Raw genomic sequence first — 27,370 nt, 5'->3', positions numbered from 1 at the left:
ACGTCCCCAAGTTACTTGGACGATCTAGAGCAACACACGTAGCCAAAGTTCTTGAGCAAACAAAAAAGGAAAAAGAGTGAGAAGAGAACGAACGTACTAACCTCGTCCTTCAAGGCCAGGGCGGATTTGAGAAGCTTCTCCGGCGAAGCTAGATGTGGATGCCGGAACGGCGCGGCGAGATTGACGCTGTAGCCTTCGGCAGTCCTTGGAATCTCCTTGCCGCTCTCGAGGATTTCTTGGACATTTGCCTCCTCCTTCTCGGAGTAATCCGCGAGATTATTCAAGAAGAACCTGTCCGACATTGTCACCACGAAGCTCCTGCTCGCTGCTGGTACTTGGCCGATGCGAGATCGAAATCCCCAGCCGCCAAGCCTCCTTAGAGAAATCCTAGAATGCCGATCCAAGAAGCGCATAATCCATTGCTATCTTGGTGACTCGCAGCAAGCTGCAGTGGCCGAGAGAGAGAGATCGAGAGAAAGAATGGAAACCCTAGGCAGAGCCAGTGCCACGGTTAAAGTGGAAGGACGAAGAAGATATTCTCTGCCTGGAAAAGGAATTAATTGATCCCGTTGCCGCTGCTAGTGTCGTCTTGCCGATAATCCAAGCAAATGGTGAGATTTTCCTTGGCGATCCGGCACGAGTTCCTCACCCGCGCTGTTCCAGCGCCCGTGCAGTAGATCTTGACGGCCTCAACCTGCTCGGGGCAAACGATCTCCACCAGGCACATCGCCGCGAGCTTGTTGAGATGGCCGCACACCAGGCTGCGCTCCGGCTCCGATCGATACCGCGCATTGCAGCGCTCCAGCGCCTGGATTTTGGCGCCGCATTTGCGGCTCACCGCCGCGTCGATCGAGGATCCCGCGTCACTGCTCATCCAAAATATTTCGACCTAAAACCTCCCTCCTAAAAACCATCTCGAGAAGCTCTCGTGTTAGCAAAGAGAGAAAATTTCACAAAGGAGTATCTAAAGAGAGCTTGTGGTTAGAATCTTCCACGACCTCTGGCACGTCCCCGGAATCCACCACCACCGCTGCTTCTTCCGCCACGGAATCCGCCGCCGCCGCCATTTCTTCCGCCACGGAATCCTCCTCCACGCCCGCGGCCTTGGTAAAAAATTGTCAATGTAGAAGAGATTTTACAATCATAGTTAATATTTACCTCTTCCACCGCCGCCTCTACCTCCGCCGCGACCAAAGCCGCCGCCACCAGCTTGTGGTCTAAAGAAAAAATCGGTAAGTCGAAAGAAGGAAATGGATGAAAATGGAAGGCGGGGGGAGATCAAAGGGGGAAAAAATGGATTTGATCGAAGAATGCGAAGAACTTACTGCGTGAATCGTGTGAGTTCTAGCGTCTGCCTCGGATCGATGTAGAACTTATCGCCAGGATGATAGGAAGTAGCGACGATGCCGTCTTGCATCTTAATCGAGAAAAACTGGAAAGATCAAAGGAAGAAAACCAATGCTTGGATCGACCAGAATGAAATGCGCGAAGAACTTACGGGCTCATTGATGGGGCCAAATATTTCTTCCACCCTTCCAATCTGCGCCTTGTTCTCCAGGAAAATGGCGGCATTGAATTTCGGGATCTTCGCATCCGCGACGAGCTTCACCACCGCCTCGCCCTCGCAAGCGTGCGAGAACGTCGAGATCGCTGCGGCATTGTCGCGATTCAATCAATCTCGGAGAAAAACACGAAAAACTCACCCACAACCTCTTCCGGAGGACCCTCGTCTCGAAATCCTCGCGCGCCACCACGAAACCCTCCACGAAATCCACCGCCGCCTCGCCGGCCCCCGCCGCGGAAGCCCCCATCTCTTCCTCCCCCCCTTGGCGGCCTCATTCTCTATAAACCCTATACCTCCAGACGGACGTCCAGCCTGTCAAGCATATTCTGTTACCATAACGCAGATAGAATATTTTAACATAAGTTTTGCCGACGTGGCGGAGAACTTAGGGTTCGTGGGTAAAATGGCCGAGAGAGCTTGTGTGAAGCGCCTACAGCGCGAATTCAAGGCGCTGTGCAAGGTAAGAATCCAGCTCTCCGGGATGATCTCATTGTTAGCAATGGTGTGCCGCGATTGATCAGGAACCAGTGCCGCATGTCGTCGCCAAGCCGTCGCCGAGCGACATTCTGGAATGGCGTGAGTATTTCCTCCTCTATAATCGTTGCTGGATCGCTTTGTTCTTCGTTTGATTCAGCTGCCAAAGTTTTCTTTCCTGGCAGATTATGTGCTCGAGGGTAGTCAAGGGACTCCATTCGAAGGTAAGCAAATAGAATAAGCCTCTCACACTTTCAGGGCTTTTGATTCTCAAGCTTTGTGCGAACGAATGCAGGGGGTTTCTACCATGGCAAGCTTAAATTTCCTCCAGAGTATCCTTACAAGCCGCCTGGAATAAGGTAAAGTTTTCTCTTTGTTTTTTTTCTTCTACACTGTGACCTCTTTTCCTGCAGTATGATCACTCCAAATGGTCGCTTTGCAACCCAGAAGAGGCTGTGCATGTCCATGAGTGACTGTAAGCATCAAGCGCTTGTTTTTGCTCTCATTGTGTGTTCTTCTCGCAGTTCATCCAGAGACTTGGAATCCAATGTGGTCAGTTTCAAGGTACTGTCCTAGATTGTCACGAAAACTTGTCATTTATTTGTGGCCTTTTGTCGCAGTATTCTTACGGGATTGCTGTCCTTCATGGTAATACGATGGCGTTTTCTTTCACAATCACTCGATTTTTTCTTCCTTTTAGATGGATAATTCTCCCACGACTGGAAGTTTAACCACAAGCGACGAGGAGAAACGGCGCCTCGCTCGATCATCGCTTGCTTTCAATTGTCAAAAGTAAGAAAGTTCTTGTTTTGAAAAAGTCGAGATTCTGCATATCAACTTCTTTTTACTTTTCCGCAGTGTGACGTTCAGAAAAATGTTTCCAGAGTACATCCAAAAACAGGCCGAGATGCAGACGCTTTGCGAGCAAAAATCAGAGCAACAGCCCGTCAACAAGCCCGGCGAGCCGGAAAACACAGTGGCAGAGAATCGACGCAACAAGGATCACAACAGGCATTTCATGTTCCCAGGTTGGCTCGGGGCAATTCTGTTAGCTCTCTTGTGTAGTATAATGGCGTTGCCGCTGCTTTCATTGGATCTAACCAAGCAGTGATGGGAAGTTCTTCGTGTGGGATTTTTCTTCGCGAGCAAAGGGTCTGATTTTCATATAATCTGCCAGTGTTGTTCTAAAGCATTACAAATCCGTCCTATGCAGCACGCTGCACTCAAAGGATACTCTGACACTGCACAGTTTCATGCTTGTAATGAAAGGAAAAGAAAGATTTTTTAAGCTCTTTACCTGCGACTAGATCGTCAATGTAATCGGCCTCGATTTTTCCATGAGCCATGGCTCCCACTACAAAAACTAGAGTTTCTTCGGGTCCAGAGGCTGCGACGTAGTCTCTTAGTTGCACGACTTTCGGTGCTTTGTAAGATAGTCCTGCGACGGAAGAGAATTTGTATCACGTCTCAAAAGTTTTTCACGTCCGCGTACCGATTCGACGAACTCCAGCCGGGAGGTGTCGAGTGACTGGCTGTTTTACAACTCGCAGGAGTTTATCAGGCCCATTCGTAGCACGAATACTTAGCTTTTGAAGCAACTGTGCTGGAAAACGCGAAAAACCAGTAAAACAAAGCTAAGCTTTGGATGAAAGATAGAACTTTACCCATGAGTCCACAAAAGCGTTTAAACGTTCGAGGAAGACGAATGTGAGGATTCACTTGGATGAGGACATTGTTCTCAGTCTTGACATAGAGAGCTTTCAATCGCCCAGCTTTGTTGAGTGGACTGTCGAGGATCGCTAGAAGGGCCTGTTCCAGAACCACAAAACAAGTGAAACTCTCACAAAAATCCCCAAGGTCGTGCTACCTGATGCAAGATATCGGGACGATATAACGCTGGATCGCGCTTGTGCTTCCTCAGAAAATTCGCGTGATCGTCGCAATTGAGCAGCTGATAAGTCTGCGTCGAGAATGAGAAAGAAATCAAGCACTTCCACTCGACAATGCGGCCGAAATTATCCCCTCCATACCTTGCCGACCTTGGCGGTCTCCAGCGACGCGCGCTCGAGAACGAATATCACTCCACTCTTGTCGTCGTCGCGATCGCCCTGACCAACGCTAGCGTCTTGGACGACAGTATCGTCCGCCATAGCCAAAGCCCTAACCAAAACCTCAAGAACCCTAATTTATAGTATGGTATATTATTTGATACAAAATGGCGTATTCTCTCTTCTATTCCTTTGGTTTCTCGGGCTCTTTCTCGGGCTTCTCCTTCTTCTCTTCTTCTTCTTCCTCCTCTTTCTCTTCTTCCTCGTCCTCGTCTTCCTCCGGAGGATCGCAAGGTAGCGGCGGTGGCAATGGAGCTTTCATGGGACTGAATTGCGGGAAGATATCGGGTCTCCGGCCAGGAGCTGGTCGATCCCATTCCTGTTGAGCAATCCAGTGAGAAATCTTCGCTCGCTAGAACGAGAACTCGCCAGAGAATCCTGACTTACAATTGGGAAATCTAGAGGCGACCTCTTTGTCATTTTCTCTTCGTCGGGTGCCATAGACCGAATTTCACACCGTGATCTGGAAGCCCGAGGCGGCCTGGAGAACAAGAAAGAGAGCTAAGCTCCAGAAATTCGAGAGATTGGAGGCACCAAGCTGGCTTACCCGGATTTCCATCTCGAGCAGGGACAAAACAAGCCTCTTCCTGTGAGAAATTCCGAAGAGCTGAGACCCGACGGATAGATTTCTCGAGAATCACTCACCTGGAGCGCACACCCACACCAGCGACGGCATCGAAGTGGACGGCGCCGCCACATTTCGAGACGCAAGTGGCAGCGCCGACGCCGCTGCCGACGCCGCCGACACCAGCGTCGTCGCCATTTCTCCTCCGCAAGAATTGACTAACCCTAAATCGCCATAAACCCTAAAATCCCCTGTGCTGGCATTGCGCGCCAAATTCTCATTGGTAAGTTTGAAAGCATTGATGGAATAGGGCGCTTCCACGAGAAGCTAGGGTCTCTCACTCCTCTCTCGCGCGCTTGGTTCTACCAAGCGCCATTGCGCTCTAGGGCTAGATCCTCCAGCTCCCGCTCGCGTCCGGCGCTAGCGATGACGAAGCCGCGGCGGAAGAGCGCGGGATGCGATCCCAGACTCGGCACAGGAGGCGTCACGGAGGTACAAATCGCATTTCTCGTCGACTGCTACCTCAAAGATCGGAGCTACGCGAAGACGCTTCGCGAGTTCCGGACCGAGGCAGCGTCGGTGCTTGCGCCGTGCAAAACGGTGGGTTTCCTTGCTCTTGCGGATCTGGGGATTTTCTTCTCGATTTTCACCGGCATTGTGTTCTATCAGGAGGCGCCCATGAAAATGATGAGCCTGAGTGACATTCTAAACGACTACATTGCGCTCAAAGAGCAAGCTCTGTCCGTCCAGTCGGAGAGATTGAAGCTCGAGAGTTTTGTAGCCAGCGTTAAGGAGATGGTGGCTTCGTATGAGAAATCCAGGGCTCTTACTTCCTTGGCTCCAGGTAAAGTTTTCATCCTCTCCTTCTTTGCTGCTAACGATCTCTTCTTCATCCATCCAGGGCCACCACCATCTACGCCTGCTGCACCAATCACCCATGTAAATTCCGTTCCAAAAAGGAAAACTTCTCCTCGAGGACAGGAAGCGCCCATGCTTGACATCACAAACACCGCGATAGGGACCAAGAGAATTCGTCACTGTCCTGGTAACGAAACTCTCCTTTTGTTTCTCGTGTTGAAACTTCGCATGCAGTGCTTCCGACCAGAGATGCCAAGCCTGCTCCATTCACTCCTTCCAGGCCAGCTCCGATCGATCCACAGACTCCACAGCAGTTTGGGCTGCCAATAGGCTCCGGGAGCTTTCAAGTAGCACCCTCGGAGTTTCTAACACCATCAACAGCTCGGCCTACAAGCTGTGAGCCATCGAAAGCACGCAGCAAGAGACAACAAGTGAAGCCAACGACAAGGAACTGCAAGTCTCTGGACTTCACCACCTCCAGCGAGCCTCTCCGCCACGCAGCTGGCGATACCAAAACTGGTGCCAACGAGAAGGAGAAAGCACTGGAGAGATCATCCGGCCTACCTGTGGACATTCTTTGTGAAGATTTCTTCACGACGGAGCCGCTGTCCTCCATTGACGACATATTGGGAACTTCCCTGGATGGAACGTCCTTCTCGGAGCTTATGAACTCGATGATGGCCGAGGACATGATCCAAGAGATAAGCTCGCCATCTTCAACTCGTGACAGGTACTTGCGTCGAGCTTTTTTGATGGTTTTGTCTCTCCGGGCTTACACATTTCTTTCAGCAGTGATCACAACGGGCTCGAGATTGCCGAATCAGATAGTGGATTCGTGGCGGAGATCATATGCGTGGAGGACGATCAAGGTGCTTAAACTTGTCACACTAAGTTTCCGATTCATTGCTTTGTGTCTTGTATTGCAGAGAGCTGTAAGGTGTCTCCTACTCCCAAATCGACCAGAAAAGCTTGTGGAAATGCAAACGACGAGAACACACCACCCTGACATTGTGAAACCGTGACTTCCACACACAATTATATGAAAGCTGACTTTGTATTAGCAATGGATAAAACTATTCTTCCAATCAAACATCAACCTTTTTCTTAGAAGAGTCCTGACGCTACAAACATCCAATGGTGAGAATTGCGCTAAAAACCAAAGCCTGAACGATAGAACCTTGGGAGTCTCGTGAAGTTGGAGAGTTGCGAGGTTCTGATTATAAGATTTGCTCGTATGGCATTCGTTCCTTGGTGATTTTAGCGACAAACTGGCCGTTGGTGTTGGAAACGAGCGGATCAAAGCGCAAGCACAAGCCGGTCATTGTGCATGGCCAGGACTTGGCAGACTTGATCTCTCTCACCTCTGCAACAGATAACCCAGTGTCAAATCACAAGAGAAAGGAAGCAAAGAAGTGCGTAGAAGTGCTTACCCGCATCAGGATGTGCTGCAAGAAACTGCTTAAGCACTCCCTCGTTTTGATCATAAGTGAAACTGAGGATCAAAGACTTTACAATCCGTGAAGGAAAGGAACTGAAAAAGCAAACCTGCAAGTGCTGTAAACGAGTGTCCCGCCCTGCTTCAACAGTCTGAATCCGTTGCTCAAGAGCCGGAGCTACGGTTCCAAGATGTCAAGGACCAGCAACACCAAAACTAGATGACTCCATACCTGAAGATTAGTGATTGTAGAAATGCGTTCCGAGTTGAAAAACCGTTTCTCGAAGGTTTCCCATCCCCACTGCTCAAACTTGCAGATGTGCTTCAGCGAGCCATCGTGAGTACACTCGGCATCCACGAGCACCTGTGGAAAAAACAAATGCCAAGCATTCGTAACCAGCGGAAAAGCGAGCCTTTTGCATACCTTGTCATAGCCATCGACTAGAGCGGCATCAGCCGTGCCCTGTGCAAGGACACTCCGCATTTCTCTTCCTACAATCCCAGAGTCACAGCCGTAATAAAAGAGCTCGGGACCATTCGCCTGTTCTTTAGAGACGGCTCGCTGGTCGTCTCGCTTCTCCCTTTTCGATTTAGGCGGTCTCCAATCAGCGAGTAACCCGTCCTTCAAGAGATAAGAACAGGACTGGTCTGAAGATGCAAGCAAAAAGCTTCACCGGAAAGAAAAACAGGAGCTAATACTTACGTGATTGTCTCTCAAGGACGCTTGCGTTGGATTGCGGTGCTTCTTTTACTGGGAGGATGGAGAACGTAGCCCCGTCGGCAAGGAAAAGCCTCGCCCGGTTACCGAGCTCGTACTTTTGGAGCATGGTCCGACAAGCTGCAAGGCGATGGCGAGAAATATCAACTCCGGTCAGTGTTCCAGCCCCCACACCCAAAACCTCCGCCATCATGCATAGTTTCGCTCCTACACGTTGAAAAAAAACGTGAAACTCTCATGAATTGCAATGAACGCTTCGCTTACCAGGAGCTGCGCAGACGTCGAGGACGTGATCACCGGATTGTATATCAAGTGCTGCAACAGCAGCCCCGGAGGCCGCATCCATACCGTAAATCTGTCCAGAAGGAAATGCAACACAAACAAACAAGGAAAAGATCAGCCAGGCAGTTCTCGAAAGTTTCGTTTTTTTTTTTTCTCACCTTTCCAGACTTGTAGGCACTGGATGATGCCAGTGACGCTTGGGAAGAACACCGGAAAAAACCGGGTAGCCATGAAACAGGCTCGACTTTGATCCCAAGTTCTTTCGCTAACTCCCCAGCAGCATTGGTGGCACTCGGCTTTACTCTGGCAATCCAATCAAACAAAGAAAAGGAATCCCGAGTTCTAGTACCTGAAGTAACGCGGCAGTGTTTGAGCCGCGAGGTAGACGCGAGGATCCACATTCTGCCCGAGAAGAAAATCGACGAATTCCGGAGGCAGGGGAAGAAGATTTGTAGAAACAGCAGCGGCGCCATCGTGTTTGCAAGAGAATGGATCGCGCGCCGCGGCTGGCGCTACCTCAATGCACGCCATTGCTCACGAAAAACCCTAAAACCAAGATCAAACTATTGTCAATGGATTACAATGAAAGTTAGTATCAAGCCACACGTAACTCTATAGTCCTCTAGAAGTATTTTCTTCTCACCTTCCAGTGACGCTTGAGAAGCACACTGACAACAAGCCCGACTTGGATCCCAAGCACTTCCATTGGAAGCGCACGGCTTTACTCGATCCAACAAAAGAAGAGAGTTTTAGAGCAGCGTCTTCGTGTTTGCAATGCCATTGCTCATTAAGGAAAAATAAAAAGCTTACCTTTGCTTATCGACGTCACCACAAGAGAACCTTCTTCAAATAAGCGATGGCGGCGTTGGATGCCGAGTCTTTGGCTCGCTTCACGTCTCGCTGGGGCTCTACACTCACGGGTCCATCGATTGAAAGACTGATTGCCACAGCATCGATCAGTAGAGTCTTCACTCTCTTCTTTTCTTACTGTTTCATGTGAGGAGGACCACTCTCCTCGCAAATAATGTACTCGGGATCCGACCACCGTCTTAAGCAATCCACCGTGCTTTCTGAGTTTGCCAACATATCAGTGTTACCACCAGTCGATCAACTTTGCAGTGCTACACCTTCCTCTACTGTTCCTCCTGCTAGACGCGGTAAAAACTTTGCTTTCTGGTGTTTTCTTCACATCCATAATTTGGTTGCATACCTTGCTTCACTGTGTGTTGGCTTCCCTTCCAATTATGCTTAAAACGTTGTAGCATTTTTTTAACAAATTATATTCATACAACGAAAACAGAACAATCACCCTTGTTCCTTCAATAGCTCCTGGAAAGCATTCTCCAAGCTGGGACACATTTACATATTGCCCGGTACCTGTTTCCAAAGACTCTATGATTTCTTATGGAGCATTCTTTACCTGGAATTCACACCATCAAGCACATGAATTTGCAGTACTTTGCTGGCTTTCCAGAAGGTGGCAATGATTCTTTTGTTGTTGGAGCTCCATGAGCAGAGCTTCAAATTCTCTGCCTACTGGTTGTATCGTCGAGACCAAAGTCTTCCGCAAGTGATGCTGGTAGAACATCTGACTCGTCTTCAGTGTCGCCAAGTTCTAAATCGGAAGGCAAGTCATGGACTGCAGCAAGACTTTCCTGCCAAGATAGATCTCATTCTGCGGAAGAACTCGAGCTCGACATTGGTGGTACGAAGGATGCAAGCTCCGATTCCATGCACTGTGTAACGACGGGAACACTGAACTTCAAACCGTTGTTTATGATGACCTTTATGTGTGTCTCGGCCCGAATAACAAGAAGGAGTTCGTGCCGTGGGTGTTGAAATCCCAAAGCCTGAATATAAAAGAAAAACTGTAACAATTTCGGAGCATAACTTGTTATTACCTTCAGTTTTTCCAAGGCATCGGCAGAAGACTGCTTCTTGAGAAGCCTTTTGTTTGCTCCTCCGGAGCCTTGTCCTCTCACAAAGCGTCTGTTTGCCAATGTCACCGAGCAACTTCTAACGTTGTAGCTTGGAGCTGAAATTTCTTTCAGCTGGCATAGCTCCTGAAGCTCTCGGACTGGGTGAAGTGCCAAGCTCTCGGGACTGGCAATCGGGCGCAGAAGCGGCTCCAATATGCTCCACCCTAGTTCCAGACTCCCGTATAAGCTCCCGCGAGAGATTCCACTAAATCACTGAGACACTGCAAAAGAAAAAGAGACAAGCGTCAGGAGGAGGACAAACTTTAAAAGCTCAGAGACTGACCTTTGGCGGTTGCTCAAGCTGCCAGTCCTCGAAACATTGCACATTTTTGTTCAGAAGATACTCGTCAATCTCTTTCTTATGGTTGTGACGCAGATACTTGTGAAAGTTGTGGCGCACAGCAACGAAAGCGAACCAAACGTTGTTTACTGTAGCAGCCTTGAGATCACTGAGAAGTCCCGGTTGCAAGTTGGGATAGCTCGCATAAAGATGAAGAACGATAAGGTAATCCAGGACAGCATCGCCTAAATACTCCAGCCGCTGACAACTAACCAGTGTTAGTCCAGCTCCAAAACTTACTCGTCTACCTGATATGATCGAACGCTGGAAGAAGCATGAGTGAACGCTTCAACAAGGAAGCATTTGTTCCGAAAGGTATAGCCGATTATCTTTTCTAGATTGCAGATATCGTCAACTTCAGAAGCTTGGCATGAGAATACAGGTACTAAACACCTGTCAACCAGCTTAAATCCTGCCCAGGTCATGAAGTGATAGACAGCATCAGCGGAGTTGTCAGTAATGTATGCACCGATGATGGCCTCCATTACATCTGCAACCGATTTTCTTCGCAGCCAACGATGACCTTTGTCACATAACTTCCGTCCTATAATCTTTTCGTGACTGACCAAAGAAGAGCAAGGGACCGGTGCAATCCAATCCTTTGGCTCAAACTGCCCGTCTCTGATGTACGTCTGTAAGTTCTGTTTAAGAGACTAGAAACATATTATTGCATGCTTACCACCAATCCTGTTTGTACACCAAGCCTGTGCAAATTGCTGTTAGAGATCTGCTCTTGACGATTTTGACTAAGAAAGCCTTCTTGTTGTTCCGGATATTCAGAGACCAAGTGCAAGCTCAGTGCAAATTTGAGGAATGCATCGCCTAAAAGCTCGAGTCTCTCGAGAGAAAAGCCTTCATTACAGCTTGCAGAAGTCAGTGCCATCAACATCTGCAGGGAAAAAAGAAAAACAAACAAACAAACAAACAAACAATGAAAATAATAAAACGAACTTTTTACCGTGGTTGTAGATATGTGGATGCCCACGAGTTTCGTCAGCTGCGCAGCAGTACTTAGACATTGTAGCCGGTAGATGACTGAAGGCAGGACCATCACAGACACCACAATGGAGCAGTCAACTTCTGGTTGTAAGAGAATGCAAAGTTCGGGTGGCAGCTTGTTAGTCGATATGCCATTCGACGCGCTTGACAAGTCTGTTGAACGGGGCAGTAAATAGTTGTGCACATTGCCAGGCAAGTTGCTCACTTTTAGAAGTGGTTGGGCTGGATATTGCAGTTTGACATTATGTCTGTAAGTCGCGTGTTCCAATCAGAGCGAAGAAGAAACTAACAAGTCTTACACTTCCAGAAAGTAGTCGGAATACGTATTATAGTTGTGATTGAAAAACGAGCTCTGCGCCGTCATTTCTTCGAGAACACCCAGATGAGAATAAAATAACGGTTTCCTGGTGTGCTTTGTAAGAATCAGTCCTGCTTTGATATCTGTAGCTCGCAATGAATAATTTGCAAAATGTAGAACACTTTCGTCATCGTTGTCTGAGACTATTGATGGAGGTGTGAGAGACTGAACGCATTTCCAGTCCACATCCAAAACATTTATCTTGCCAGGAAGCAGTGGCAGAAGTAAGTATGGCTGGAGATGGATTGGAGGTAGCCGTCGTCGCCATAAAGTAGAAAAAAGTTTCTCGTAGAACTGATTTCCGGCAGCAACCTTGAAAAGCAGAGCATAAGTCAAAACATTATCCACAAAAGCGACAAAATCCTTACCTTATCACTGTCTAAGCTGATATTTTGCATCGAGCCAAGCCGAACCACAGCATTTCTTCCACGTCCCAAATCCAGTTCGAAGCTTCCATTTTTGAGGGAGGCATCCAACTTTGATGGCAAGAACAGCGCAAAGTTACGATAGGAGAACCTGTCGTCACTGGCGCTAAAAGAAAGTACGTAGGTGTGGAAGGTCAGATTTTCAGAAACCAGTCCTTGGAAAACATCAGGTATGATGGTCTCGTACATATCCATCTAATATAACGTGATTACTTCAAGAAAACGTTAGTGGATTCAACACACCTGAAGTCATTGAGGCAGTATTGGAGATCCTAGTAGCAGGAACTGGATGCAATTTATCTGATAGAAGCCCAGTAGTGTGTAGGTTTTCACAAGCTTCCAGGCAAGCAATTTTCTCGAATAGAAATGTCTGATAGCTAAGATTTTCCAGCTACATTAATTGATAGAAAATCGATCTTCGTTACCTGCGCAGATTCGGCTACGTTTGGAGCTTGAGTCGATTGATCTGAGCCGATTGAAGCTGGACTAAACAGTGAAACCCTAGGACCCTAATGTCGTAGATTCTGACAGATCGAAGCTGCGTATGAAACATCCATGGTACCGTTATCATCTTTTCCTTTGAGAGCATCTGTGGACATTCTTTGTGAAGACTTCTTCGCCACAGAGCCGCTGTCCTCCATGGACGATTGGGAACTTCCCTGATCCAAGAGATAAGTTCGCCATCTTCAACTCGTCACAGATACTTGCTTTGATGGTTTGTCTCTCCGGGCCTCAGCAGTGATCACAATGGGCTCGAGATTGCCGAATCAGATATTTGGTTCGTAGGTGTCGAGGACCGCTTTAGTTGGATCCACCATCACTTTAGTGTGCATGGCCTCTCTTATGAATCCAGCACCGATTGATATGCTCTTTCTGGTTCAACCATCTCAATCAACAAGTGGAGAGGTTCTCTCCAGCCATAGCTGTCAACTTCGCAACTGCTGATCAAAAGTTTGATCAAGGTTCTTAAAACTTGTCATGTTATGTTTGGGGTCCATTGACTATGTAGAACGCTATAAGGTGTCTCCTAGATCGACCAGAAAGCTCGTGAAAATGCAAATGACGAGAACACACCACACCACCCTGACATTGTGAATCGATAATTATCAAAGCTGACCTATATATAAATCAGTAAATTTTCCATGGTTTAATATTTTTATGATGTTATATAGGTTGTTATGTATTGTTTGATGAAAATGATTCACTTCAAGATGATGATTTATGGTTTTAAGTGTTTATTGATTGGTTATTTAGCTTTTATGGTTTAACATGTGATACTTGTCGTAATTACATTTAGTGTTAATACTTACTTTGAATGATCAGGATCCCAAATTCATTTCAAAGTTTTGGTAAATAATATTTGAAAGCTAATTTATATGTTCCACATGTGAAAGATTCCTGGGGTAGCCTTGAAATAAGACGGTTGGCAATTTCTTATCAATGGGGATGCTACTATTCAATAGGCAAAGCTTGAGAGAAAACTTAAACAATAATAAATTTTAATTAAAAATGTATTACAGAAACTGTAAATGATATGTATTAAAGAATATTTTAGAATATAGATGTGTGAGTGCTTGGAATATGGAAAAAGAATACAGAAAATGTGCATATCAATTAGCCCAAAAACTTTAGTTTATATATAGGAGTGAGTGGTCCAAATTGAAACTAATTTGATAGCTCCCAAAATCCCATTACACTAATATTAATATACGGCATTATAGCCATACAATTGGCCCTCACATCATCCCTTCCTCTCAGAATAATGGAAGACCATCAGGGTTCTCTTGTAAACGGGCGGGGATCTGGAGGAGCATCAGGAGGAGGCATCGGCGGATCTGTAGGTGGTATTAACTACTCCTGATCCCTTTGTATGAAGCGTTTCAACCGCTGCAAATGCACAATCTCTGGAGGATTGGCTTGCTGGATGTCATGCCAAACCTCATAAAATTGTGGTCCAACTTGCTGCAACACCCAATACAGTCTTTTCCACTGTGCAAGGAGCCCCTTAGATAAACCATGTACCATAAAATGGGGAAAATAGACTAACACCAAATTATCCACTTTGTACTCTGATGATGATGGGAGTTGTAGTGTTGTTGTTGTCCCACTTATACGCGGCCTAAGTGCTCAGAAAACTCTACTTGGACAAGTGGAAGAATGCTCATCAAATACTGATCTCATGACTTAGCATCGGTAGCTTGTGGTAATTGCAAAGGTAAATGCAGTTCTGTTGGTAATATTGGATCATAACCATATAGGAGTTTATATGGTGAAGCACCAATAGAACTCTGCACCCCTGTGACATATGCATACCGAAGAGACAGCAAATAACCATCCTAATCTGAATGCTGAAAGTTCACATACTTCGCAATCATCCCTTTGAATGTCTGAACGAGCTGTTCCATCAGACTGTCTGATTGTGGATGATAAGCATTCGTGAAAGTGTGGCATATCCCCAATCAAGACGTCAAAACATGAAATGCCTCAGCCATAAATGTGGGACCATTATTCAAAAGAATCCGCTTTGGACAAGAATACTGGAATACCACTCGATTGAGAAGGAAGTATCCAACAGTAGTTGCAAGGGCACTAGCAAGAGCATCAACTTCCACCTAACGAGTCAAGTAGTCAGAAGCAATAATAACATACTCATTGCAAGCAATCGATTGTGGAAAAGGTCCCATAAGATCAAATGCCACCAACTCAAACGGACGGGAAATTGCAATTGACTATAACCGTCCTTTCACAAGACAAGGAGGAGTATTACAAGTTTGGCACCAAATGCAACTACGCACATACTAAATAATATCATGTTGCATCTTTGGCCAATAGAAAGATCTGTGCAGCTTCTCAGTTACACGACAATGTCCCATATGCCCATCTAGAATAGGAGAATCATGGTAGGCATTGAAAAACCATAGAATAAAGACAGAAGGCACCACTAGCCGTAAATGATCATTACGATTCATTTCCACAAAATAAAGAAAGCCGTCTTCAAGGTGATATTGAGAATATAAATGTCGGAAAGGCAAGTCATTAGCAAGTGATGTAGGATTCTCAAACCCATCTTGAAGCCTTCGAATCCACGGCTCAATCTTTTGAGCCTCGCGAACCTCATCAAGAGAAGGTAGATCTTGCTCCGCACCTTGTGGACATTGAATGTCAAATACAGCAACCGTGACGGCATAGAATCCTTGTCTAGAAAATCCATAGATGCTGGAACAATAGGCTCGTCAAAAACATGAGAAGAGAGTGGAGAAGGAAGAGGATCTCGAGAAAAGGCATTAGCATCAACAATAGAATTCCTTGGGTGATGAACAACATCAAAATCATATATCTGAAGCTTTAAACCCCATCAGGCAGTACGACTAACCAAGTTCTTCCACTTCAATAATGAAGTAACAACAGTATGGTCACCTTCAAGCAACGTCCGAGAACCATGTAGATATGCATGAAGTTTCTCAAAACCCTAGACTGCTGCTAAACACTCCTTCTCTATCATGGAGTAGTTTATCTTCACTGGTTGTAATGTAAGGCTTATATATGCAATGGGATGGAGCTGACCAGGCACACTTGAGCTCTTTTGCATCAACACACCTTCAAGACCAATGTTAGAAGCATCCACACGCAAAATAAAAGGTCGAGTGTAGTCAAGATATGCCAAAATCGGAGGAGTTGTCAATAGCCCTTTGAGATCTATGAACGCCTGCTCACAATCCAAAGACCAGATGAAAGATGACGTTGATGACTTCAGCAATGCTCGCAATAATGTAGTGCGATCAGAAAGATACTCCATAAAACGACTGAGATACTACACCTTGCCAAGGAAGTGCTGCACATGATTCACACACTTTGAAGTAGGGAATTTTAGAACATCTACAAGTTTGTCAGGATCAACTTGCAAACTCTCACGAGAAATACGGTACCCAAAATAAGTTGTGTCTTTTGACCCAAACACGCACTTCAACCACTCAGCTTTAAACCAAAGTTGCATAGCCGATCTAACATTTTACAAACATCACGAACGTGCTCCTCCCACGTCCCTTCTGAATGGATCAAGACATCATTAATGAAGTTAGCAATCAGCTCCGGCATATCGCAAAAAACCTCATCCATCATCCGCTGGAAAGTTGTTGGAGTATTGTTCAAACTAAATGGCATCACCAAGAACTTGTACAAACCAAATGGTGTACGAAAAGCAGTCTTAGAAATATCTTCTTTGGCCATTAGTACTTGCCAGTACCCAAAAGCAAGATCTAACTTAGTGAACCAATGACTTCACCCCAGACGATCCAAGAGATTAGCAGTGTGAGGAAGAGGGTACACATTTGAGATCGTCACTTCATTTAACGGACAATAGTCGATGCAGAAATGAATACTCCCATCAAGCTTTGTCACAAGATGAGGTTCATATATCTACTTCCAAATAACACCCTTCTCCAATATCTTTTGATGTTTGCATATAAAATCTTGATCTCTTTGGGTGACCGATGATGAATAAAAACCTTGATTGGATGAGCATCCCCGGTTGGAATCAGATGATGTGTAGCAATCTTGGCTTTGGACGATAGGTCAAATTCAAAGAGATCAGAATACTCCTTCATGAGCCGGTCAACTACTGCAACACAAAGATCGTCAGAGGGATCGGAAAAGGGAAGAGCAGAACAAGACGGAAACATAAGAGGAAATAGTGGGGGAACAAAAGTAATGGAAGCAGAGGTAGAAGTAGAGGGATGAAGAGGTACGAAAGTGTGGGGAATGGATGAAACATAAGGAAATATGAGACAAGGGGGAGAAGCCTCAAAGTCACACTTGGCATGATTGCACTACAACCAATCCATACCAAGAATGAGGTCAAAAGCTTGACTCGGCACCACCTGCAATGACTGCAACTCAATCTCGAGATCGCCCACATGCACAACCAGGTTTGCCTCATCCCATGCACATGCATGTGTATGGCCATTGCCATAAAGAATGAAAACAGGTTCTGCCGCACGATACAAGTGTAGACGGCAATGTGTGGCAACAGGTCGAGCAATAGAAGATAAACTTGAACCTGTATTAACTAACACAGAGAGAATAATAGGAGACCTCTTGTTATAAAAATGAGCTTGGAAAGTAAACATTGGATGAACCGGTGTTGAGTGAACCGCTTGATGATACTACCGAAAGAAAGATGGAGAGGCCACTAAATTATTTGGGCAAGGTCCCTCCGTTACTCGGGTGACTCCTCGTTTCCCATATGCATCTCGGTGTCCAAACCTTCCACTATAGTAGCACCAACGGGACATTGCTGATGCCAAGGTCTCCACCCAAGAAATAGAGGTCGCTAATCCGGAAAACACTGACAACGCTGATAAGTATGACCAACTTCATCACACGCCCAACAACGAATATTACGGCCATGACCATGTCCTCGCCTTTGTCCTTGTACTCGAGCAGCAGCAACATCAACCTCCATTGAAATAGGACTATCACACATAGGAAGTGGAGCTGAAGGACGTGCAGCGAGAAGTGGAAGAGGCGACATCTCATAATGTTGTGCCAAGTGAAGAGCATTATCAAGGGTGGCAGGAGCAAGTGTATACACAAGTTCGACAAGATCTTGATGAAGTGCTGGCCACAACATTCCTAGCTTGATTCGCTCCAACATATTTGGCTCCGCATAAAGCAAAAGACTTCAGAAATAAATGCCAAATTGCATCACCGACTCAAATGGCCCTTAGCAAAAACAATGCAATTATTGAAAGGCATCATCATAATCGTTAGCATGTCCAAAGGCGTGTTTGAAGATGTCTGGGAGAACACTCTAATCCCCACGAGTGGCTGTGCTCAAATTATTATACCATTACAATGCTGTCCCTTGAAGACACGTGGGAAACTCATGCAAATGTCAAGCATCATCCCAAGAATGATATGTGGCAATCACTGTGACGTGATCGAACCAATAGTACACATCATCCCCAGGATTCCCGCAAAAGAACTCCGGCCGAACGTGAGGATTGGCACCAAGAGTAAAAGGAGTTGTACCACGTGTTATGAAGGCCGCCATCAACTGAGTTTGGTTGTTCAATTGCAAGGGTGAGCACAAGCTTCTAATCCCTAAAAACTCTAAATCTTCAGCCAAAACTATCCAGAAACCCGTTTTATAAATTTCAAAATTTAAAACAGTTATGATTGAAAAGTGTTAAAAGTGTCCATTGTTGTTGCTCTTGAGTAAGGTTTTTTTTACCTATATTCGTGTTCTTGCCCTTGTTTGCAAAATAGTGATAAAAAAATAGAGACAAGAATGTAGAGAAGATAAGGAAAGAAGAAGAATGAAAAAAAAAAAAATTCAATTTTGAACCCTAAAGGCATGAATAAGGATAAGTATATATCACTCTCTCAACTTTATTTTATATAAGTGGGAGAAAATATGGTTAATTTAATGTGTAACTGTAAGCGACTAAATTTTCCATTCTGCTTTAGTCACTTAACCACACCACTAACCACTTGGAGGAGTCTCATTCACAACCTCCATAAGTCCAATCCAGGATTTGGGACTTGCTAGCCCCGAGAATGGCATCCATGCCATTCAACATTTGCACTTGGTCCAAGTGCTCCATGTGTCCGATCCCATGACCGACACTCAAAGGTACCACCGACATAGCAGCCCGTTACGCTAAGGCCATGCCCAATCACCTTTGCCACACTTGTAGTCCAATACCACTTGCATCACAGTCTTGGCTCTCCAAGACTAGGCAAACCATCCGTGAGTGGTCATCTCAGATCCACTCCTTAGCATCCTTAGGATGCCCACCGACAAGGGGAATAGCCTTCCCCAATATCCCTCTGTCAGTCCCCACTAAGTCCCTTTCTGCCCCTGGCCGTGTTTGCCAACACTGCCACTGGATCGAGACCCACAGGCCCGGCCACTAAGTCCCACGGTCCTCTGGGACTTCCTCACCACACGACTGTGTCCTTGGTCCCTACCCCAGAGGACTGCTCCTCTTCCTTTCCACAGTCTGGGCCTTTGGGACAACATTTCGGAACACCGTGGCCTTACGCGAGCCACCTGGGTACTCTCCTCGCCTTCTGCCCTTGGGTGCTCTAGCCATGGGCTTAGAGCGGGTTCCGTTGAGCCACACCAGGTATCCAAGTAGGTAGTGCCACCCACACTTGGATTGGGAGCATCGGCCAGTCGATCTCCCGGGGGAACTAGAGCCGGCTCTTGAACACTTCACCAAGCTACCCCGCTTGTCGGTCTGTGTTCACTCTAGTCTTGGACATCCCAGTGGGCAGCTCATCACCCAACACTGGGTCCGGCCTTCCTAGGCCAAACTGGCCTTTCCTGGCCAAACTGGCTCCACTGCAGTCCTCCCCCTACTATACTTTTGGAGCTCACCAAACCCCCCAGGGTCTGGGAGACGAACGCCTTGGGCTTTCACCCTCTCAGGCTCCGGACTCGGACTCGGACTCGGACTCGGACTCGGACTCGGACTCGGACTCGGACTCGGACTCGGACTCGGGGCTCAGGCTCAGGCTTAGCTCGGGCTCGGTCTCGGCCTCGGCCTCGGTCTCGGTCTCGGTCCCGATTTCGGTCTCGGTCTCGGTCCCGGTCTCGGTCCCGGTCTCGGTCCCGGTCTCGGTCTCGACTTCGGACTCCATCTCGGACTCCATCTCAGACTCCATCTCGGGTCCATCTCGGACTCCATTTCGGGTCCATCTCGGACTCCATCTCGGACTCCATCTCGGGTCCATCTCGGACTCCATCTCAGACTCCATTTCGGGTCCATCTCGGGTCCACCTCGGACTCCATCTCGGACTCCATCTCGGACTCCATCTCGGGTCCATCTCGGGCTCCATCTCGGACTCCATCTCGGGTCCATCTCGGGTCCATCTCGGACTCCACTTCGGACTCCAACTCGGGTCCATCTCGGACTCCACTTCGGACTCCAACTCGGGTCCATCTCGGACTCCACTTCGGACTCCAACTCGGGTCCATCTCGGACTCCACTTCGGACTCCAACTCGAGTCCATCTTGGACTCCACTTCGGACTCCAACTCGAGTCCATCTCGGACACTACTTCGGACTCCAACTCGAGTCCATCTCGGATACTACTTCGGACTCCAACTCGAGTCCATCTCGGACACTTCCACGTGTCATGTGTTGGTCCTTTTGGGTCCCTTTTTGGAGCCTCGCTTTTTGCTCGCTTCGTGCTCGTTCCTCTTGCACTTCGTTGGGAGTTCCACTCCCGCTCTTGACTTTTCAAGTCGGAGCTTTTGGTCCAAACGTGTTACGCTCGTTTGGCTCTCGCTTCAGCCACTACCACGTGGCACCCTTTCCGGCTCCACTTTGGGGCCTAGGGATTTTGTGTCTCACAGTAACCTCCTTAATTTGGACTTCCTTGGAGGTTATTCAACCCGTTAAACCCAAGAACATTTAACCCTAAGTATCCCAAAACCTTTAATTGATTGGATAAAGAAGTGCACTTTTATTCATGGGCCCTTTTCCTCTATATTTGAACTCTATGGATCATCTTTCAAGTCATTTTTTTTAGTTGCTTACACAATGCAAATGCATACAATAGTGAGCGGGAGTTTTTTTCCAACATGTCTAAGTGTTACTTATATATTACATGATTTTATATCCATTCCTAATTACTTAACACTTGTCTATGATGAGCATTGCCTAGGTCAAGTCATTTTTCTTTGGATCCCTAAACTTAAGTGTAATTCCATTTTGCCTATACTTTTTTCTTTTGCTCTACTTGGGAAGATACAAAATATAAAACATTTATCTCTTCATTAACTCTTCTCATCTAAATGTTACTACATACAATTGCAACATCCATATTGTCAAATCTCCTTCAGCATGCTGCTCTAGGGATGAACCTACCCAATAGCCTAGGGAGTGGTTCCTCAATCTGGGTATGCTCACCTTATAATCCCACACACTGGGATTACATTGTTGCTTATGGGCCTTTACATGCCCATCACTAGCCTTGCCAAAATTCCATTTTTGGCTTTGTCCAACTCGGGTAAACAGTCCTCTCCTGTCTCCGCAACCTTGGACATTTGGATAGCACCTTCTATCCATCATTCGCTAGGGACTTAGTCCCTTGGGCTTTATCTATTGCCCTCGCGACATCAAACACCACCTTCTGGTGTTCTAGAGTGTTCGGGTGTCCCAATGATGGCTTTCTTGACAATGAGTATTTCCTTTTATGACATTGACTTACTATATCGCAACACAAGCAATTTATCCCCCGTAAGGGTATATCCAACTTCCCTATGCTATTAAGAAGTCTTGGGTAGCTACCTTCTACCCGTTTAACCAGTTATTTTGAATCTCTTGCTTAGTTGCCTCATAGTTGTCAAGTCCTACAACTCATTGCTTGGTGCTTTCACACCTCCATCATTATCTGGGTCACCACACTCCAACTGCATGCTCTGCAGCTTAGGCTATGCTATTCCCATTTCCATTGGGATTCCTTTGTCAAGGGGTTCTCATAAACCCACTAACATAGCCTCAAGGTATCACACCTTGGCACATTTGGTGTCTTCACACCATCGGCTCCACAAGCCTACCTCTATGACATTTCCCCTTCGTGTCTAAGTCTTTGCCAAGACCAACACCGCTCTTTCTCATGCCAACCATCCGTTAGCACTGCACCATAGAAGTCACACACAACTTTATGTCAAAGTTGTTTTCTTCTGGGAACACCTTTCCCATAACTTTAGCATGGCACATTTTGCCATCGATGAGATACCCTCTGTTCTCATCCTTGGATCCTATGATCCCCCCCCATCCTTTGTGGGGTACAACACACCTCAGTCCAAATGCTTCTATTAGTCCTTTTAGAACCATCCGTTGACTCTACTTGAGTCATCCAGCAGTTTTGGACTTGGTTAATCCACAGACCCGTAAAGTCCTACTTGTGAGGCACTAGCTCACTGGAATACACTTCTTGCATTCCTGTCCTACTCAAAAGGACTATTTTCACAAGTGTTACTCCGACACTTGATTTTGTTCTCTGGGGGCAACCTTTGCCCCTTAGGACTACTTGTCCATGTGATGAGAACACCAACTCATCCACTTAATACACCCCCAACTCCTTGGGTTGTTCCAGCATTTATTAGAGGTAGCCCCAGCTACCTTTTCAAGGACTTGAGTCCTCTTCCGTATTTGACCTCCCACGGTCATTACTTCTGGTCTCACATTCATGAGCACCAACCTCAACTATATGAGGAAAATCTTGTGACTCCTTTATTGCTTTGGAGTCTTTATCTTTCCCGTGATCCCAACTGTAGTTGTTTACCACAACTACATTAGCCAGTTTGCTAAGTCAAACGCTCATCTGGATCACATCCTCAACTCTTTGAGGAAAACCATATACTGTTCCCAAGATCCCAAAGTCGTTCCATTATTGGCCCTTTTCTATCCACCACCTCGTCTACAAGTTCACACATGAACTGTAATGGAAAGCCATGTCTTCCCGACTTGCTACTCCTCAAGGATAGGCCCACTCCTCGGACCTTCCGATGCCAACACTAGTGGTGATGTACTTGAGCACCAATAAAAGTCGGACTAAGGAACAGCTCCGATACCAAATTGTAAGCGACTAAATTTTCCATTCTGCTTTAGTCACTTAACCACACCACTAACCACTTGGAGGAGTCTCATTCACAACCTCCATAAGTCCAATCCAGGATTTGGGACTTGCTAGCCCCGAGAATGGCATCCATGCCATTCAACATTTGCACTTGGTCCAAGTGCTCCACGTGTCCGATCCCATGACCGACACTCAAAGGTACCACCGACATAGCAGCCCGTTACGCTAAGGCCATGCCCAATCACCTTTGCCACACTTGTAGTCCAATACCACTTGCATCACAGTCTTGGCTCTCCAAGACTAGGCAAACCATCCGTGAGTGGTCATCTCAGATCCACTCCTTAGCATCCTTAGGATGCCCACCGACAAGGGGAATAGCCTTCCCCAATATCCCTCTGTCAGTCCCCACTAAGTCCCTTTCTGCCCCTGGCCGTGTTTGCCAACACTGCCACTGGATCGAGACCCACAGGCCCGGCCACTAAGTCCCACGGTCCTCTGGGACTTCCTCACCACACGACTGTGTCCTTGGTCCCTACCCCAAAGGACTGCTCCTCTTCCTTTCCACAGTCTGGGCCTTTGGGACAACATTTCGGAACACCGTGGCCTTACGCGAGCCACCTGGGTACTCTCCTCGCCTTCTGCCCTTGGGTGCTCTAGCCATGGCTTAGAGCGGGTTCCGTTGAGCCACACCAGGTATCCAAGTAGGTAGTGCCACCCACACTTGGACTGGGAGCATCGGCCAGTCGATCTCCCGGGGGAACTAGAGCCGGCTCTTGAACACTTCACCAAGCTACCCCGCTTGTCGGTCTGTGTTCACTCTAGTCTTGGACATCCCAGTGGGCAGCTCATCACCCAACACTGGGTCCGGCCTTCCTAGGCCAAACTGGCCTTTCCTGGCCAAACTGGCTCCACTGCAGTCCTCCCCCTACTATACTTTTGGAGCTCACCAAACCCCCCAGGGTCTGGGAGACGAACGCCTTGGGCTTTCACCCTCTCAGGCTCCGGACTCGGACTCGGACTCGGACTCGGACTCGGACTCGGACTCGGATTCGGACTCGGACTCGGGCTCGGGCTCGGTCTCGGCCTCGGCCTCGGTCTCGGTCTCGGTCCCGATTTCGGTCTCGGTCTCGGTCCCGGTCTCGGTCCCGGTCTCGGTCCCGGTCTCGGTCTCGACTTCGGACTCCATCTCGGACTCCATCTCAGACTCCATCTCGGGTCCATCTCGGACTCCATTTCGGGTCCATCTCGGACTCCATCTCGGACTCCATCTCGGGTCCATCTCGGACTCCATCTCAGACTCCATTTCGGGTCCATCTCGGGTCCACCTCGGACTCCATCTCGGACTCCATCTCGGACTCCATCTCGGGTCCATCTCGGGCTCCATCTCGGACTCCATCTCGGGTCCATCTCGGGTCCATCTCGGACTCCACTTCGGACTCCAACTCGGGTCCATCTCGGACTCCACTTCGGACTCCAACTCGGGTCCATCTCGGACTCCACTTCGGACTCCAACTCGAGTCCATCTCGGACTCCACTTCGGACTCCAACTCGAGTCCATCTCGGACACTACTTCGGACTCCAACTCGAGTCCATCTCGGATACTACTTCGGACTCCAACTCGAGTCCATCTCGGACACTTCCACGTGTCATGTGTTGGTCCTTTTGGGTCCCTTTTTGGAGCCTCGCTTTTTGCTCGCTTCGTGCTCGTTCCTCTTGCACTTCGTTGGGAGTTCCACTCCCGCTCTTGACTTTTCAAGTCGGAGCTTTTGGTCCAAACGTGTTACGCTCGTTTGGCTCTCGCTTCAGCCACTACCACGTGGCACCCTTTCCGGCTCCACTTTGGGGCCTAGGGATTTTGTGTCTCACAGTAACCTCCTTAATTTGGACTTCCTTGGAGGTTATTCAACCCGTTAAACCCAAGAACATTTAACCCTAAGTATCCCAAAACCTTTAATTGATTGGATAAAGAAGTGCACTTTTATTCATGGGCCCTTTTCCTCTATATTTGAACTCTATGGATCATCTTTCAAGTCATTTTTTTTAGTTGCTTACACAATGCAAATGCATACAATAGTGAGCGGGAGTTTTTTTCCAACATGTCTAAGTGTTACTTATATATTACATGATTTTATATCCATTCCTAATTACTTAACACTTGTCTATGATGAGCATTGCCTAGGTCAAGTCATTTTTCTTTGGATCCCTAAACTTAAGTGTAATTCCATTTTGCCTATACTTTTTTCTTTTGCTCTACTTGGGAAGATACAAAATATAAAACATTTATCTCTTCATTAACTCTTCTCATCTAAATGTTACTACATACAATTGCAACATCCATATTGTCAAATCTCCTTCAGCATGCTGCTCTTGGGAGAATTCTAGGTCCAGACATCAACACTACACACCCTTCCATAGTACACAATCCAAATATGAGCCCCACCAATTCATGGAATTGGTTGGCTATGATCAAGAACATGAGCATGGAGTGAGTGGTTAAACATCATTAACCTGGGACCATCTACAAAGGTGTTGCTATATAGAAAAAAGTGCTATAGTCTAGTTATTTTGCTATAAGCAACTAGTACAAGAAGGTCCCTTCTATTACAATATAAGCAACTAGTAGGTCACCTAAATCCCTGCTAAAACATTTATAATGATTCCTTATGTTCAAGCTATTTTGAGTCATATGCAAATCTTTCTAAGTATCATGATGTGAAACTAAAGTGTTGAGAGAGCTAGATTGCAAATCAATGGCAACAAAGGATAAACTCAATAGGATGCATTAGAGACATGACTCTAAACAATATATGTCCACAAATTTGCAATGGAGCTAGATGGAGTTTAGTTACACTTGCTTTGAACACAATGTTAAAAGAAGTGTGCCAAAAAATGATAATTTGGTTCTTTTGCCATGAGCAACAAGAGTAAGAGGTGAGAATATAATGCTCTAGACAAAGCAGTATAGTATGTAATTTGGTCAATTGTCCATTTGGTTTGCAACATTAACAACTTGTTTGAATGCATGGGATGAATCGGTCTATGAGGCCATAAATGGATCCACATATAGCATAGGCCATTGCTATGGGCATGAAGCCTCATCCATGGCATAAGGAATGGATATTCATGATATATCCTATGCTTGTGTTTTTTCCACACTAATATTACATGTGGACCAATAGGAGCCAGACACATCTTTGAAGTATATGAATGATTCAGCTTGATTCAAGATATTATTAGTGAGAGCTGCCATAACATCTCACCAAGTGATTTTTCCACCAGGAACTTAAATCTTATGGTGTGCAATTCGTAAAAGGGTAGAAAATACAGCAGTCTATTTCATTCACAATGACCAAACCAAAATCCAAGGAGACCACCTACCCACACTGTAAAAAGGCCAATTATGAAGAAGATTAAATACCCCTCTTATGCAACCACAAAAGCATGTACATGTCTACTTCCTCTGTTAAGTGAAAATTTATCAAGATGAAGTGGATAAAACTGTTTTCTATACTTTATTATAGGGAAAATTGAAGTTTCAAAAGGCCAATTTAGATAGAGCTAAAGTTTGTTCATTCTTTCCTAAGTATGATTTAATATTTACTTGAGATTCATGTTTGCTTGAGATGTTCTTGTAAGCAATAAGATCTTTAGACTTAGAAGATTTGCTGCCAAAACAGCACCAATGACACTTCCAGAATAACCCCTCATGCTCATCATCAAAATCAAGTTGGGCATAGAGTGCTGGAGCAACAGTAAGATCTTATTGCCTTCGGGAGAAATCCTACTATAGAAAAAAAGAAATCCATTCATATTGAAAATCTCAAGAATGACAAAAATGAATTTTATTGTGGGTGTTATGGTCATAACTGTATCAATTTCTAGTTATAAATGTAATATTAGAAGTATTTTGCAATATCTAAAAGTTCAGAGGGTTTAGATTTTGCTTTGTGGTTATCCTATGGTTTTTTTTTTTTTTTTGGCAATTTTAAAAATTTTAAGGGGCTTTTATATAATTTTCCCTTTATTTTATTGAGATAGTTGTCCAGATATTCTTAGCACCTGTGATATTGGGAATTAAATCCGATATTTTAAATTTATATGAATTGATGATATTAACATGTGTCATTTTGATTGGTTTGCAGCAAGTGATCATGTGATAAAAAAAATACATTATTATAAATTTAAAAGCTATAATAGTGGTGGTATACTTGGAAGTGATTATCATTGTGACTGTTTGTCAAAATCCAAGAAATCATGTCACTTGGGATGAAATGCATTATACTCAACATTATATGAGGCATCATTTAATTTGTTCTGCATGGCAATTTTACCCTTTGTGTTGGCAGTGGACAAAATGTCTTCTTACAACCATACTCGTAATTTTCTTCTTTCTTGAAGAGTGTTCCTTCCACGAAGTGCTCGCGCTTTAGTGTCCATTTTGGAGAGCACTGCACAGTACATACAATGGTGACAATGCTAAAGCTAGAACAATAGAACCTTAGCAGTCTCGCTAAGGTAGAGGACTGCGAGGTTCTGATTATAAGATTTGCTCGTATGGCATTCGTTCCTTGGTGATTTTAGCGAACTGGCGAAACCCGCAAGCACAAGCCGGTCATTGTGCATGGCCAGGACTTGGCAGACTTATCTCTCTGACCTCTACACGTAGCCCC

At 46.1% G+C, this 27,370-nt stretch overlaps 8 protein-coding genes across 10 annotated transcripts in view; 2 read left to right on the top strand and 6 right to left on the bottom strand.

Annotated features, from left to right (window-relative positions):
- The window catches only part of LOC9635205 (lanC-like protein GCR2), a 1,825-nt gene extending 1,393 nt beyond the window's left edge, over positions 1-432 (bottom strand). The window contains exons 1-2 of the mRNA XM_002982021.2: positions 102-432; positions 3-24 (exon numbers count right to left, since the gene is read on the bottom strand). Of these exons, the coding sequence (XP_002982067.2) occupies positions 3-24; positions 102-413 (334 nt within the window). The 5' untranslated portion in view covers positions 414-432. The remainder of the gene's footprint in view (positions 1-2; positions 25-101) is intronic.
- Positions 433-915: 483 nt separating this feature from the next.
- Positions 916-1,843, bottom strand: LOC112350664 (H/ACA ribonucleoprotein complex subunit 1-like). The gene is made up of 5 exons (XM_024687270.1): positions 1,704-1,843; positions 1,499-1,650; positions 1,326-1,432; positions 1,159-1,217; positions 916-1,103 (listed from the first exon to the last, which is right to left on the bottom strand). The coding sequence occupies exons 1-5, from the start codon at positions 1,837-1,839 to the stop codon at positions 982-984; spliced, it is 576 nt and encodes a 191-aa protein (XP_024543038.1). The 5' UTR covers positions 1,840-1,843; the 3' UTR covers positions 916-981.
- A 111-nt stretch (positions 1,844-1,954) lies between these two features.
- LOC9635204 (probable ubiquitin-conjugating enzyme E2 33) lies at positions 1,955-3,341 on the top strand. 2 transcript variants are annotated; one of them, XM_024687044.1, is made up of 10 exons: positions 1,955-2,024; positions 2,086-2,140; positions 2,224-2,262; positions 2,334-2,397; positions 2,452-2,513; positions 2,563-2,602; positions 2,659-2,686; positions 2,739-2,830; positions 2,897-3,190; positions 3,252-3,341. In XM_024687044.1, exons 1-9 carry the CDS (start codon positions 1,968-1,970, stop codon positions 3,147-3,149), a joined length of 690 nt encoding a protein of 229 aa, XP_024542812.1. In that variant the 5' UTR covers positions 1,955-1,967; the 3' UTR covers positions 3,150-3,190; positions 3,252-3,341. The 2 variants fall into 2 exon arrangements, with proteins under 2 accessions (XP_024542812.1, XP_002982178.2); XM_002982132.2 differs by having other exon boundaries at positions 2,897-3,334.
- LOC9635203 (ribosomal RNA small subunit methyltransferase NEP1) lies at positions 3,039-4,222 on the bottom strand. The gene is made up of 6 exons (XM_002982019.2): positions 4,069-4,222; positions 3,906-3,998; positions 3,703-3,847; positions 3,531-3,641; positions 3,336-3,476; positions 3,039-3,279 (listed from the first exon to the last, which is right to left on the bottom strand). Exons 1-6 carry the CDS (start codon positions 4,186-4,188, stop codon positions 3,200-3,202), a joined length of 690 nt encoding a protein of 229 aa, XP_002982065.2. The 5' UTR covers positions 4,189-4,222; the 3' UTR covers positions 3,039-3,199.
- On the bottom strand, positions 4,200-4,940 carry LOC9635202 (nucleolin). Its single transcript, XM_002982018.2, has 4 exons — positions 4,792-4,940; positions 4,694-4,733; positions 4,534-4,627; positions 4,200-4,465 (listed from the first exon to the last, which is right to left on the bottom strand). Exons 1-4 carry the CDS (start codon positions 4,907-4,909, stop codon positions 4,271-4,273), a joined length of 447 nt encoding a protein of 148 aa, XP_002982064.2. The 5' UTR covers positions 4,910-4,940; the 3' UTR covers positions 4,200-4,270.
- An 18-nt stretch (positions 4,941-4,958) lies between these two features.
- Positions 4,959-6,676, top strand: LOC112350598. The gene is made up of 6 exons (XM_024687042.1): positions 4,959-5,311; positions 5,381-5,555; positions 5,613-5,756; positions 5,804-6,299; positions 6,359-6,438; positions 6,496-6,676. The coding sequence occupies exons 1-6, from the start codon at positions 5,138-5,140 to the stop codon at positions 6,573-6,575; spliced, it is 1,149 nt and encodes a 382-aa protein (XP_024542810.1). The 5' UTR covers positions 4,959-5,137; the 3' UTR covers positions 6,576-6,676.
- LOC9635201 (ribosomal RNA small subunit methyltransferase B) lies at positions 6,608-8,565 on the bottom strand. Of its 2 annotated transcripts, XM_024687041.1 has the most exons (10): positions 8,354-8,565; positions 8,163-8,307; positions 7,987-8,077; positions 7,708-7,929; positions 7,429-7,652; positions 7,237-7,368; positions 7,115-7,182; positions 7,000-7,061; positions 6,747-6,932; positions 6,608-6,690 (listed from the first exon to the last, which is right to left on the bottom strand). In XM_024687041.1, exons 1-9 carry the CDS (start codon positions 8,533-8,535, stop codon positions 6,787-6,789), a joined length of 1,272 nt encoding a protein of 423 aa, XP_024542809.1. In that variant the 5' UTR covers positions 8,536-8,565; the 3' UTR covers positions 6,608-6,690; positions 6,747-6,786. The 2 variants fall into 2 exon arrangements, with proteins under 2 accessions (XP_024542809.1, XP_024542808.1); XM_024687040.1 differs by having other exon boundaries at positions 6,608-6,932.
- Positions 8,566-11,617: 3,052 nt separating this feature from the next.
- LOC112350623 lies at positions 11,618-27,323 on the bottom strand. Its single transcript, XM_024687105.1, has 5 exons — positions 27,198-27,323; positions 12,668-12,764; positions 12,531-12,586; positions 12,049-12,300; positions 11,618-11,992 (listed from the first exon to the last, which is right to left on the bottom strand). The coding sequence occupies exons 1-5, from the start codon at positions 27,321-27,323 to the stop codon at positions 11,618-11,620; spliced, it is 906 nt and encodes a 301-aa protein (XP_024542873.1).
- Positions 27,324-27,370: the final 47 nt, after the last annotated feature.

Source organism: Selaginella moellendorffii, unplaced genomic scaffold (assembly GCF_000143415.4).
Source record: "Selaginella moellendorffii unplaced genomic scaffold, v1.0 SELMOscaffold_52, whole genome shotgun sequence".
NCBI classification, from domain to species: domain Eukaryota; kingdom Viridiplantae; phylum Streptophyta; class Lycopodiopsida; order Selaginellales; family Selaginellaceae; genus Selaginella; species Selaginella moellendorffii.
The sequence above is the reverse complement of the archived record's forward strand: the minus strand, read 5'-3'. Positions and strand labels throughout refer to the sequence as shown.

Excerpts from the sequence above, each read along its gene's own strand:
- LOC112350664 (XM_024687270.1), bottom strand. The coding sequence starts at position 1,839 with ATGAGGCCGCCAAGGGGGGGAGGAAGAGATGGGGGCTTCCGCGGCGGG. Across the intron at positions 1,433-1,498 it reads TTGGCCCCATCAATGAGCCC|TTTTTCTCGATTAAGATGCA; the intron begins GTAAGTTCTTCG and ends TGATCTTTCCAG. Across the intron at positions 1,104-1,158 it reads TAGAGGCGGCGGTGGAAGAG|GCCGCGGGCGTGGAGGAGGA; the intron begins GTAAATATTAAC and ends TTTTTTACCAAG.
- LOC9635204 (XM_024687044.1), top strand. The coding sequence starts at position 1,968 with ATGGCCGAGAGAGCTTGTGTGAAGCGCCTACAGCGCGAATTCAAGGCG. Across the intron at positions 2,514-2,562 it reads GTGCATGTCCATGAGTGACT|TTCATCCAGAGACTTGGAAT; the intron begins GTAAGCATCAAG and ends TTCTTCTCGCAG. Across the intron at positions 2,687-2,738 it reads CGGGATTGCTGTCCTTCATG|ATGGATAATTCTCCCACGAC; the intron begins GTAATACGATGG and ends TCTTCCTTTTAG.
- LOC9635203 (XM_002982019.2), bottom strand. The coding sequence starts at position 4,188 with ATGGCGGACGATACTGTCGTCCAAGACGCTAGCGTTGGTCAGGGCGAT. Across the intron at positions 3,848-3,905 it reads GTCCCGATATCTTGCATCAG|GCCCTTCTAGCGATCCTCGA; the intron begins GTAGCACGACCT and ends GTTCTGGAACAG. Across the intron at positions 3,642-3,702 it reads ACGCTTTTGTGGACTCATGG|CACAGTTGCTTCAAAAGCTA; the intron begins GTAAAGTTCTAT and ends CGCGTTTTCCAG.
- LOC9635202 (XM_002982018.2), bottom strand. The coding sequence starts at position 4,909 with ATGGCGACGACGCTGGTGTCGGCGGCGTCGGCAGCGGCGTCGGCGCTG. Across the intron at positions 4,734-4,791 it reads GGTGTGGGTGTGCGCTCCAG|GAAGAGGCTTGTTTTGTCCC; the intron begins GTGAGTGATTCT and ends AATTTCTCACAG. Across the intron at positions 4,628-4,693 it reads TGCTCGAGATGGAAATCCGG|GCCGCCTCGGGCTTCCAGAT; the intron begins GTAAGCCAGCTT and ends CTTGTTCTCCAG.
- LOC112350598 (XM_024687042.1), top strand. The coding sequence starts at position 5,138 with ATGACGAAGCCGCGGCGGAAGAGCGCGGGATGCGATCCCAGACTCGGC. Across the intron at positions 5,757-5,803 it reads GAGAATTCGTCACTGTCCTG|TGCTTCCGACCAGAGATGCC; the intron begins GTAACGAAACTC and ends CTTCGCATGCAG. Across the intron at positions 6,439-6,495 it reads ATGCGTGGAGGACGATCAAG|AGAGCTGTAAGGTGTCTCCT; the intron begins GTGCTTAAACTT and ends CTTGTATTGCAG.
- LOC9635201 (XM_024687040.1), bottom strand. The coding sequence starts at position 8,535 with ATGGCGTGCATTGAGGTAGCGCCAGCCGCGGCGCGCGATCCATTCTCT. Across the intron at positions 8,078-8,162 it reads GTGCCTACAAGTCTGGAAAG|ATTTACGGTATGGATGCGGC; the intron begins GTGAGAAAAAAA and ends CCTTCTGGACAG. Across the intron at positions 6,933-6,999 it reads TGCAGCACATCCTGATGCGG|AGGTGAGAGAGATCAAGTCT; the intron begins GTAAGCACTTCT and ends TATCTGTTGCAG.
- LOC112350623 (XM_024687105.1), bottom strand. The coding sequence starts at position 27,323 with ATGCACAATGACCGGCTTGTGCTTGCGGGTTTCGCCAGTTCGCTAAAA. Across the intron at positions 12,765-27,197 it reads ACCTTAGCGAGACTGCTAAG|GGAAGTTCCCAATCGTCCAT; the intron begins GTTCTATTGTTC and ends CTCTTGGATCAG. Across the intron at positions 11,993-12,048 it reads TCAGCTTAGACAGTGATAAG|GTTGCTGCCGGAAATCAGTT; the intron begins GTAAGGATTTTG and ends CTGCTTTTCAAG.